Source organism: Ctenopharyngodon idella, chromosome 10, assembly GCF_019924925.1.
Source record: "Ctenopharyngodon idella isolate HZGC_01 chromosome 10, HZGC01, whole genome shotgun sequence".
NCBI lineage: Eukaryota > Metazoa > Chordata > Actinopteri > Cypriniformes > Xenocyprididae > Ctenopharyngodon > Ctenopharyngodon idella.
In genome coordinates this window covers 30,995,377-31,007,585 of record NC_067229.1, presented here as the reverse complement: position 1 = coordinate 31,007,585, position 12,209 = coordinate 30,995,377, and the positions used below count along the sequence as shown (strand labels likewise).

General features: G+C 35.7%; 1 protein-coding gene and 1 long non-coding RNA gene across 2 annotated transcripts in view; both read right to left on the bottom strand.

Annotated features, from left to right (window-relative positions):
- Window positions 1-12,209, bottom strand: part of LOC127520703 (uncharacterized) — a 269,016-nt gene that overhangs the window by 59,018 nt on the left and 197,789 nt on the right. The gene's annotated exons all lie outside the window — the stretch shown is intronic.
- Window positions 5,388-12,209, bottom strand: part of sppl3 (signal peptide peptidase 3) — a 35,792-nt gene continuing 28,970 nt past the window's right edge. The window contains exons 9-10 of the mRNA XM_051909127.1: window positions 10,881-10,990; window positions 5,388-7,643 (exon numbers count right to left, since the gene is read on the bottom strand). Coding sequence (XP_051765087.1) covers window positions 7,572-7,643; window positions 10,881-10,990 — 182 coding nt within the window. The 3' untranslated portion in view covers window positions 5,388-7,571. The remainder of the gene's footprint in view (window positions 7,644-10,880; window positions 10,991-12,209) is intronic.

The window sequence follows — 12,209 nt, the reverse complement described above, 5'->3', positions numbered from 1 at the left end:
CAGTACTTTCAAACCCATGTGTTCCTCAGTAGCTCCTCCAATCCATTAACTAAACTTCAGAGGAATTCCTCACTTCATTTCACAGAATATATGCGGAATGTACACAGGGGTCAAAGGGCAATGGGCTAGAGGGAGCCGCTCCACCCCATGCAGGGGCGAGCAGACCTTATTCAAACAAGCCCCGAGGGTCGAGGTGAGGAGCGTTTGACGTTACTTTAAAGATAACCCATAACATCACCCTGCATCACGCAGAATCAAATACTGTAATTGTTTCTTACTAATTTTGTGGTGCTGATTCCAAAAATAGTGTCTGTTTTGCACTAGCACATTACACTTTTTCACAAAATATGATGTGCATTTTGTAGCATTTTTGCTTTCGACAACCATTTGTAAGATAAAGAAGTCTTGTATTATTAGACAAACTGACACAAAGACATGATTTATCTCTTCCTCTGAACCAGGTTACAACTATTTGTTCAGTACTCAGCTGATTTTCCCATTATTTTATGCCTAATCCTGATTTTAAGGTTAGAATTATGGCCAGTGACAGAAGAAAATGCAAACATGACCCAGATGTTTTCTGCTACATCTGTTACATCCAAACAGTGACAGAAAATTATGGATTTTGTGAAAATAAAAAAGCTTATTTGTTTATAAACTTGTGTTTATGTAAAGTTCTTTGACATTAGTATTTGAACATTTTTTTCACTACTTTGCAGATTGTAAGTTAAATGCATTTTGAATACTTCTTTTTGTCATTAAAACCAAAACTTTTAATGACATTTGACTGCTTTTGTTATTTTAATAAGTGCATTAAAGCTGGTGTAATTGATTACTACTTAGAAACTTAGATTACTTAGATTATATAGATTACTTAGATGATATTACATTTTAAAACACTTGTAATCAGACCTTTTTATTGATTACATGATTACGTTATTGTCACAATGGCAGCAAATTATAATTTGTTGATTCTCCATATACTACTTCTGTTTTATCTTTTAAATTTTCCTTTCTAAAAAAGCTACTTATATATGTTTAGAAGTTCTTCCAGGTTTGTGGAATTGCACACACAGACCAGCCACTAGTCATGTGACTATCACTGAAAACTGAGACCCACACAGCATTTGATCACTGGATTTACAGAAATCATTTCACTTTTAAGAAGTGTTTTTCTCAACATTGCATATCTAATCAGCTCCTGACGAACACATCCATTATTATTTGATCACTCACTGAGTCATTTAACCATGTATTACTGTTTTAGGAAGGCTTTTGTCTTTCAAACACACACAAATTGACATCATTTCATATTTACATGCAATGCAGGGATTCCCCAACTTTTTTGTCAGCTGAACCCCTTTGACCTAATATATTTACTATACTGAGATTTTAAGTTAATAGGTCAATAATAATAACAATAATAATAAAGTACATGGTTTTCTGATGTCAGTTAATGGTCACAGGACCTGCAGGAAAACAAATAAAATTGTTTTGTTAAAAAGTCTTTTATTTTGAAATTGTTTTTATTTTAAAAGTATTTATTTTTAATTTTACATTTTTATGATGTAAATAATAGCTTTTCATTAAACTCACAAACCCCCTGCAGTTCCTCCACAAACCTCAGTCTGGGAAAGTCTAATGTAAGTCTAAGACGTAATGCAATATTTAATGCACTTCATGTTGTTGATAACAAAGAATAGAATATATTCTCTCTTTGTATTATTATATCAATGTACAAGATTATCCTGTTCAAATCAATGTGATAAACGAGTTTCGTCAAAAGTAATCTAAAAGTAATCCAAAGTAGTGATTACATTACCTTAAATGTGTAATGTAATGGATTACGTTACTAACTAAATTTTTTGTAATTTGGAATCAATAACCAACTACAGTCTGTAAGTAATTTAGCACTGTTGATATATATATATATATATATATATATATATATATAATTAAAAATCTTTTTTATTTTGTGAAAAAAAAATTGTGTGTGATGAAAAGTTTTTATTGATATTTTTATATTTGATATTTTAACTCAGCATCATCAAATTAGGTATTAGGCTTTTTTTTTTGGGGGGGGGGGGGGGGGGGGGGATGCAGGGCTGTGTAATCAATACAGACGTCTTTCATCAGACCTGCACAGTAACTCTACACCCATTTTATGAAGTGCACCTGTGTTGTAAAGCATGTACTTCTGTACCATAAGAAGCAAACAAACTAGTGCTTCTACAAATCTCAGGCTCTTTACCACGGAACACCCTCATTGTCTTTCCTTTCATTTAATATTACACTTGCCTGTTTCTATGAATGAATAGGTGTGTGTAAATGACATCTGTTCTTTCCATTCAACACACTCCCCGTCTGCAACACAGCCATTTTTTCCCACAGATAACATGCTACAATCCACACCGTCCCAGTGGAATCCTGCACGGCCACGGGACTTTCGAGCCTTTGGGTGCTCTGGCCAATACGTGAACAGGGGTGGACCCTAGAAATTCCATGGCCCCAGCGTCTCTCTAACACTTGCTTGACCTTATCGACCCCCAATAGCCCCCCTCACCCACAACCCTGATGCCCTGACTGAGTTTTCAAAGGCAAGCTGATTAACCCTACAAAGACTGCTGTTTTATATTTGATACATTCATTTATAAGAACTCTAAATTATCAACATGAGCAAAACTTTCCTAAAAAACGTGCACATACTGCCTTCTGTCGCCTGATTGATACTTTTTTTAATAAGTAAAAGGCATTTTAGTATAATTAAACGTCCACCTTCAGGTCGTGGTTCATGTGTCTTTTACTGTGAAATCTTTACTACTTCTTAATCAAGTAAACATAACTTTCATATTGTTAGTAATTTCAAGATGAACACTTACTGGACTGAAGCAACTTACAGTATTTACTTGATCACATATATTTTTTAGAAAAATCATGTTAAAATGTGAGTATCAAATACAATACATCAGGCTTTTGAGGAATGCTTATTTTTCCATCATCATTGCATTACATTATATGTTTTGCCCCCCACAATTAAAACTACAGAGCTTTGATCATAAAACTAAGCATTTAAATATCATCTTACTAAGACATATTATTTGAAGATATAAAGTGACAAATCAGTTTATATGTAATCATTTACAAATTTTATGTAAGTTGTCTGCTATACTGTTAAAAAAAATCTCATTGTTTTACATTACAAACTATAAGAGTTTCATCTTACTTTTTAGTATAAATAATATCTGTATTAAATTGCATATTTTTGCTCAGTTTGGGTGTCTGAATAAAATTGAGGTGTTTTTCCTCCTCGAGCGTGAGCACATATTCTCACTATCATACAAAACTAACCTAAAATGATAACATCTAAATTAACTGGAAGCCAAAAATATTATTTCATGTTGCTGAATTAACCTATGTTAAATTTTATAGTTTTATGGGTTAAATCAGACAGAAATAGCTTTTTAAGGTAACACTTTTTTACAGTGTATAAGATATAAAAGCCTCATGTATCAAATATAATACAAAAAAACTTTTGTGTTCATATTTTACACGGTTAAAGGGTATTTTTTCACATGTCTGTTTTTACAATTTTAGTATGAAACTGTAAGTGTATAATGTGTTGTTTTGTTATGTTGAAACATTTTCTCCGTATCTTACTATGCAGAGACGTTAAGACATTGATTCTTCTCAAAAAGTCAATCATATTAAAAGCACAATCAAAAACCTACAGGCCTGTTCAAAGTCTTTTTTAAAAACCAAATGTTAGATTTGTGTTCAAACAAAAGCTGTATTAAGAAACTTTAGACTAACCACCGCTCACCTTCTTGTTAATCTTTTTACACGAACACTAGTGTGTTACAGAGAAGTCAGCAGAGCTCAGTAAGCCTCGCTTGTGTTTGCACTAGCTGATTCAGCGCTCATCACATGAATGGGCGGCCATTTTCCCTCAACGCGTCTCTGCATGAGAAGTGACGTCACAATCTAGCGATCACGCGTCAATAAATTGATCAGTTAATTATTAACGCCAGATGGGCAATTCATTTAGAAGCATATTCTTAAAAAAATTTTTTGTATTAATTTAGTAATTGTATAGGTTATAATCTCAACATAAACGTACTGGTTCCATATTTAAGTTTGGTTTATCAAACAAATCTTATTTAATTATACTTATTCTAGCCATACTATTCATATATAATAAATAGTAATATCCACAGAATCAAAGAATAACGGAGGCAGCTGTTGTATCTGTGGTTGTAACAGTCAGCTTCAGTGAGGTTACAGTGCCACCTTATGGACGCAAAGTGAACGCCATAAAAGAGTTTATCAAATGCGTGACTATTCACAATAACATAAATGGCATATTTTAATGACTTCTAAACCATAATAATGAGCACTTTAGACAAGCTTTAAAAAGTTGAATTACCTGAAAGACCATCCTGGACCAGGAACAAATACCAGCTGTGGCCGGTTGCATAAACTGATGGTAAATGTTCGTCGTCTAATTTTTTTTCCCAAGACTGGTCCTAATGGTTTAAGATCAGTTAAAAGTTAATAATAAAAAGTTAGATCGGTCTAATTTAAATAGGAAAAGTAAGACTGATTTCCCCTTGTTTAATTGCAAGTTAGTCGAACTAGTTCTTACAGTCTTAACATAATGGCTAAGTTTATGCAACTAACGACCAGCTTGGACCATCTAACAGAAACCATACCAGTTTTTCCCCATCAGGACTGTACTACAAGTGTCTTAACGCATGGGAATAAAATTAAGATGATGACAATAATTATCCTGAAAATAATATTTCTCTCCTCTTACTGGGAATTCATGACATATTTGTGGATTATTAGGGTCTTTTAGCAGGCTTTTTTTAATGAAGATCAAATTTTAATATATTTTGAATAATTGCCTCATCTCAAACCACTCAATTTGTGATAATATTTCCCACAACTTTCGAACTCAGTTAAAAAAACCAATAACATTTAGGTTACTTACCTCCGCATCATCATCATCCAAGTGATTTGTGAACTCAGCCCTGATATGTAGGTATGGGTCACGTGACGCCCCCTCTTTCAATGCACGTCTACGCAATTTGGGCCGTTTTGTTGTTGGCCAGAAAAAAATTATTTACGACATCAATACTTAAAATAATGTTAGGTTTGTTCAGACCCCCAACGCGCGATAAAATGATTAATAATAATATTAATAATAATAATAATAATAATAATAATAATAATAATAATAATAAAGAACAACGAAATATTAGTAGTTAGGCGAACATGACTACTACTACTACTACTACTACTACTACTACTACTACTAAGCAAAAAGCACTAAATAATAATAAATTAAATGTCCTGTTGCTGCACTAGGAAAGGAGACCACTTGAACATACAGTTAGAGTCATGTTTATTTACAGCAGAATCCTGACTGAGGAGAAGAAAAGGAAGGTTATGAGAGCTGAAATGTTTCCAGTACAGCTCATTTGGATCCACATTTCACTACACCTTTTAATTTATTTATTCAAATTTTTATACAGAATCCTTTTGGCTATTAATGTTGATAGCCAAACAGAGCTTAGCGCCCTCTACAGGCAGGGAGAACGATGGAAGAAAAAAAAGTTCGAAGTACAAAATGAAAATCCACAGCATTAAATGGGAAAGTTGAGAAAAATACAAACAATGGGGAAAAACAAAACAAAAGCAATCTTCCATTTAAAAAAAAAAAGAACATCTGAGTTTTTCAAAACAATCACCATGATCGTCATTTATATTGTTCTCTTTTTTTCTTGTAATGTCTATAAGGGTGGCAGAGGGACAGAGAGGAGGTTTGTGGGTAAAACAATGTCCGTGATGCTCAGGTTAACTGTGTCCCAACGCCAGGCAAACGTTCATACTGAATATTCAGGCAACGCACTGCCAATGTTTGTGCGAGGTCCATGCCGGCCGCAGGGGTCAGGGCGGTCCGGAATCATTGCCCCCCTCTCCGTTTTATAAATTCTCTTGTGCGACTGTTTGTCCACGACCCCGTGTCTGCGTCTCAGAGTTTCAGAGTGTCGCACTAGCGCGAATGCCCTGAAAACGCAGCTTTGAAGAACGACACGCTGTACAACTGACATGCAAGGCCAGACAACTAACAGATTAAAAAAACAGGTAACAACAGGTTTAAAAAACAAAACAAAACAAAACAAAAAAAAAAACCCAAAAAGCAAACCTCAACAGACCGAGCCAGCAAAATGCATTATTTTCTACAACATTACACACACACACACATACACTCAAACCCACAGAACTCACTCCTCAATTCCAGTTTCATCATTACGGAGCCAATTGTTTTGAAGGAATGACTACAAACAAAAATTAATGCTTAAAATACTAATTGGGGGGGGAATTGGCCTTAAATAATGGAGCTTAGTACAATCCTTAAAGATTCCCTCCAGGAGCGTGACAGAGTTCATCTTCAGTGGTCCATCCAGAGCCCATGGAGGTAATGGCATACATTCATACATAAACACAGACATAATCACAAGCACACCCTTCTCTTCAAGGGCCAACTTGCACAAATGGTCCATATGCGATGTTTTATGGAAGAGGATGTACATCACGCAAAAAAGTGACCTAGGCTGAGCTGTTAGACTCATTCATGGGGAAAAGAAAGGAAAGAAACAAAAATATTTCCCATCTGCGTGTTTCGTTTATGACTCCGTTGAGATCTAAAAGCCCTTGCCCTTGTTCGCACACGCACGCGATCTCACGCACACCTCGACATGATAACCCCTAATACATGTGTACACATATATACATAGAGCTGTACGCCTCCACAATTTATAATGCATCATTTCTGTATATGCCAAGAATAAAATCTTTCTAAATAAAATACATGTTTCTGCGAAGGAAGGGGTTGTTAGAGAGGGAGACGGGTGGGAAGGGGGTGGGGTGGATGCGGGTGGGGTATTATCAGAAAGGGAAAGAGGAAGAGAGAATGAAGGAAGGAAGGGAGGGGGGGGGAAACAACGCTGTCCTCTACTGTGTGCTGGTCCCTTATAGGGTCATCGTCATCCCAAGCTGTGGCAGAATCTACGTTCCTCATCCACAGTTCGTTTAGAGCAGTAAATAATAAAGAAATCTCAGTCTGTAAATCCATAATGGTGCCAAACGGTACAAATGGAAACACACTTGGAGCTCAAAGGGGCTCCGGTCACGTCCAGACAAAGACCGATCCGGTAAAGTGTGGCTGAGTTAAGTAGAACAGGAAAGGGATGATGGGATAGAAGTAAGAGAGAAAGAGAGAGATGGCGTGACAAACCTGGAATGGAGCTGAGAAAGAAAAAAAAAAAAAAAGACAGATACTATAGTAGGATTGAGGAGCATGGAGACGTGTGGAGCGCATGAATCCATCTGGCAGTGAAGTCCGCGTACATCTGTTCATCCGCTGGCTGGAGGATGACAACAGGAATGAGGGATGACGAGAAGACGAGTGCAGTTCCTCTCTTCCGACCTCTCTTTCTCTCTCTCTCTCTCTCTCTCTCTCTCTCTGGTGGGTGGGTGGGTGGGAACCTGTGCTGGTCAGAGCAGCATCATACCTCCAGGAAGCGGGAGCTGCTGGACTTGGCATGGAAGGGCTCGGACCACATGCGCCGCAGGTCTCCCTGTGGAGTGACAGACATGGAAACAATTACCATCAATTCACACTGAAAGTGATGTCACATGACAAAGACATAGCTACATCGTCTCAACTTCTGGGTTTAAATTTGTCTTCATGTCACCATCACAGGATGTGAGGTATTCTTGTACTATAGTACATCAACGACTGATCTGTGTCTCATAATTATTCATGTGACTGCGCGTCCTTATCCTATGAGAAGACTCCTAAGTTAATTATTCACGACAACATGCGTTGATTTCCTCTGACAGCCGTTTCAAACAGTGAGATCGCATACAGTAAGTGAGAGATCAAGTAATGGGTCAAAATGAGTGTTCGTTTTTGCTTTGTAAGAGTTTCTGTCGCATAAGTTCTCTGTGTCTTTGACACAAATGCGATTCAACCACATTGTGAGTGTAACTGGTCTTTATGACCCTTTAACCGATCAAAAGGCTTATTAAAAACACCGCAAAAATAAGCCTTAAAAGTTATTAAAGATGCAACAGGGTGTTCATATATATTTATTTTCAATACAGAGAACAAATGCAAACGGCTGTGCATTTATTTTATAGCTGTCACAGGATATTTATGTATTTGTGTAATTTATGGTGAACTTACAAAACCATGTGCATATTGTGTTGAGTGTAATGGTAATTTGCAGCGTGCATTTGTGGGAAGCTTTGATGCTTTTAATAGGAGCGAAATATAACTGCCTGAATCAGAAGCTATCGCTGTTGTCAGCCTCTTCCCCCTCCACTCCGCAGCTCACCACGCTCACTTTTGTAACTGTGGTGAGAACTGACTACTGCTGAAATGCGGTTTCATGACCCTTTAATGAACATAAATTTCCATCTGCATCCTAACTCAAGCTACTACTACTTTCAAATGTGCAAGAGCCAAAACATATAATATTAATATTGCAGCCTGCACTGCAAACTGTTAAAACCACAATTAACAGTCTGGTTTCTACAGCTTTCACTTGGGAGCAAAAACCTGTCTTTAAACTTGAAAGAAAAAGATTTGACATTTATTGTCATAATTATCGATATCGACTGACATGAACATTTTTAATCGGGATTTTTTTTTAAATGAATAAATAAAATAATAGTACTAATGATAATAAACAGCAGTAATAAATCATTTTAAATTACTATTATTATTATTATTATTATTCTTCATTTTTATGTAAAAGATTGAAGATTTTTTTCTTTTACATTTTTCATTGGCCTATATTAAGTTTTAATTTACATTTGAGCATAAATTGTCGACCTATTAAAACAAATAATAGGTCAATTTCATTGTTATTATTTGTAATTTTACTATCTTATTTGTTGTTGTTATTATTATTTATTATTATTATTATTATTATTATAAAATATTGACCAACTAAACATCTGTTGACGACCATATTTATGCACAGAAATAAAACTGAATATATACTAAACTAAATGTTCAAGTACAAAATATAATAATAATAATAATAATAATAATAATAATAATAACCTATTCAATTATTTATATTGTTAAATAGGTCAATTATTTTTAATGCACAAAAATGTAAATAAAACTAAACAAACATTTTTCATTACATAAGTCTAAGAAAAAATATATTGTTCCAAGTAAAAAATAGAATAAAATTCTATAATAATAAAGTTAAATCAGAAGATGTTCCCTTATTTTTTTTGGTTTAGTAACTTTTTTTTTTTTTTTTTTTTTTTAATCTTTCTTGTAAATATATTGTATATAATAAGTAGCATTTAAAATATAATTTCCCATCTGCTATATCTGGTTTGTACGTTGTTTAATTCTACACGTTTAATTCATTTGTCTATGTGAATGGACTCATGCATGTGATAAAAACATCCTTTCACAACAAAATAAAATGTCCCAGTGTCCTTCATTTCTGCACATTCATTTGACCCATTATCTGAATATTACAGTAAGTGCACACCAGAGATCACAAACGTACTGCCACAAATTATAGTAAATGTCAGTGGGACTGCGGCAGCATTACAGAAAGTTACAGATAATTGTGCCATTTTTCTCAGTACATTTAATGTGTCACGTCAGGTTTGACAGCCAGTCCTATTATATTGTTATATTCTGAGTTACAAGAGGCTTGTGCATATAAGTGTTTATGCTACCATCAATATTGTTCTTACACAAATATGCAAGTTAAAAACAGCACAAACCTGTGCAGATCAATTTACACACACCATAATTATGTCCTCTTGTTGTTAACGCCTATTCACTTAAACACAAACATTTTTTCTGTTGTCAACAAGCACACACATGTTTACTTTGCCTCACCTTCTCTACTGTGTTTGCACAACAATCAATATCGTTATTAACAGTCATAAATGTTTCAATAATATGTTAAATTGTGCAGAAGCGCTGACGAAAACAGCACAAACCTGTGTGGTTCTCCTTACACCAATTAACACACACACACACACACACACACCACACACCACACCACACCACACACACACACACACACAAACACACACACACAGACAATTTAAACAGGACACCTACGTGGATAAACAGCTTCCTGTTTGAGAAGATGAGATTCAAATCAAATTTGTTCTAATGCTAATTTGCTTTGCCTACTTCTGTTTTTAGGCACAAACAACATTCTTTAAAGACTTTAAAGCAAAAGATTTTATCTTCTTGATGGTTATCACACATCCAACAAGTACTACTGCATACTTTGACACCAAAGAAGTGTAGTGTTTTAAACAGTCATATGGCACATTATTTTAGTCCATTGTATAAGTCAAAGCTGGTCAAGCTCCATCTAGCTACTGTAACAGCATTTCAACTTGCATGTGTAAAAACATTTCCAAAATTGTTCGTTTCCATGGAAAAGGGAGGCTGCTGCTATGGCGACGGCACTACACAGAACTGATCATATTATGTTGCACATGCAGAACAAAACATCTGCCACAGTGAAAAGAAACCGGCGTAAAATTGAAGCCTCAATAGAAGGAATGTGAAGTACCCGCAGAGACGTACATAGGTGTATGCGCTAGCACATAAATAATGCAGCGCAGTGTTATGGATATGGCACACACCCTGCTCAAATAACCGGACAATAATCTGATATAGATTTCTGCATTGTTTCTGAGCAAGTGAGCAAATGACAATTCTGTGAAATGAAGTCGACTCTGTTTTGACGTTCCTAGAAATGAGGCATATCGCATCCTTCTGGAATTTCTGGTGTTGGCACAAACTGACATACCTTCAGGTAGGCCATGGTGAGCAGAGGCAGCAGGGTGAAGGGCACCAGGTACAGTAGGGCAGGCTGGGCCGCGCGGTGAATACGAGAGGCCACCGTTGCAGTCAACAGACCTGAGAGTGGAAGAGAGAGAATCATCAAACAATGAAATAGTCAACATGCAATCACTGACAAAAACAGCTAGACTAAAATGTAGTTAAAAAAATAAAAACTTGACAGAAACAAAGTTATTTTGGTCAGGAAAAAAAAAAAAAAAAAAATTACAGACTGTTCTTAAGCCGCTACAAGCTTTCATGTTTGCGGTTGCCAGATTTCAAGAATTTAAATCCTCCGATCAGAGCTTTCCTGTTAAAAGAAAACTGGTGATTTACTTAATCTTTGCAATCTGGCAACCATGCACATGCGCTTTCTCTACACTACAGAAGAAGCGGGGATGATCTGAAAACACTAACAAGTAAGCTGGAGTTTAGGATAAAAGGTTATGAGGATAAAAAGATAACCTGCGTGGATAAAAAGTTTGGTGAGTGGCAGAGAGCGGTCAAAAGGTCAGAGATGCTCAACTTTATGCAGATATCAAGCAAAAAACTCCAGGGTGGCAACCAATTGATTTGAGAAGCAGGTGGTGACATCTGTCACAAGTGTTTAAAATATGCTGATGGTCCTCACATTTCTGCTGGATTAAGTGCTTAAATCATAATGTTTCCACATTGTATGCATTAAAGTTGTTATATGAAGAGTTTAAATGTGAAAGCCGCTAAATGGCATCTCCGTCAAAAATGAGATGATATTGAGCGAATGCTCTCGGCACCTAGTATATCAAATACTTCTGCTTCAAATCTGCTAAATCCCGGAATCAGACAATTTAGAAATACTGGTTCGTTGGCAGAAACCGCTAAACATCACTTTGCTTTGTCCGCAAAAGCCTCTAAGACCACAGAAGAACCAATCAAAAGACACAAATCAAATCATATGATTTCAAGATGAATGACGGTTTGCGTATGAGCCGGCTTTCAATTGCAGAGCTGCAAGTTATTATCATGTTTTGTCTATCGTTACAGTGGACAGTGGTCATTGTTGTCCAAAGAGGTGGACGTAGAGTTTTTTTTGGGGAAAAATAAAAATAAATAAATAAAACCAATGAATTGACTAAAGTGACATTTTTGAAAATAAGGCATTTCAATAACTGACTAATAACCTTTGCAATGCCATTAAAGTAAAATTACTGAACCTAAACATAGGAGCCTGGTAAAAATGCTCATTCAAAAGAAAACATGTCAGATGGACTTAGAGGTTTTTTCTCTTCATATGCATATTAAATATAGCAGTTTTGAC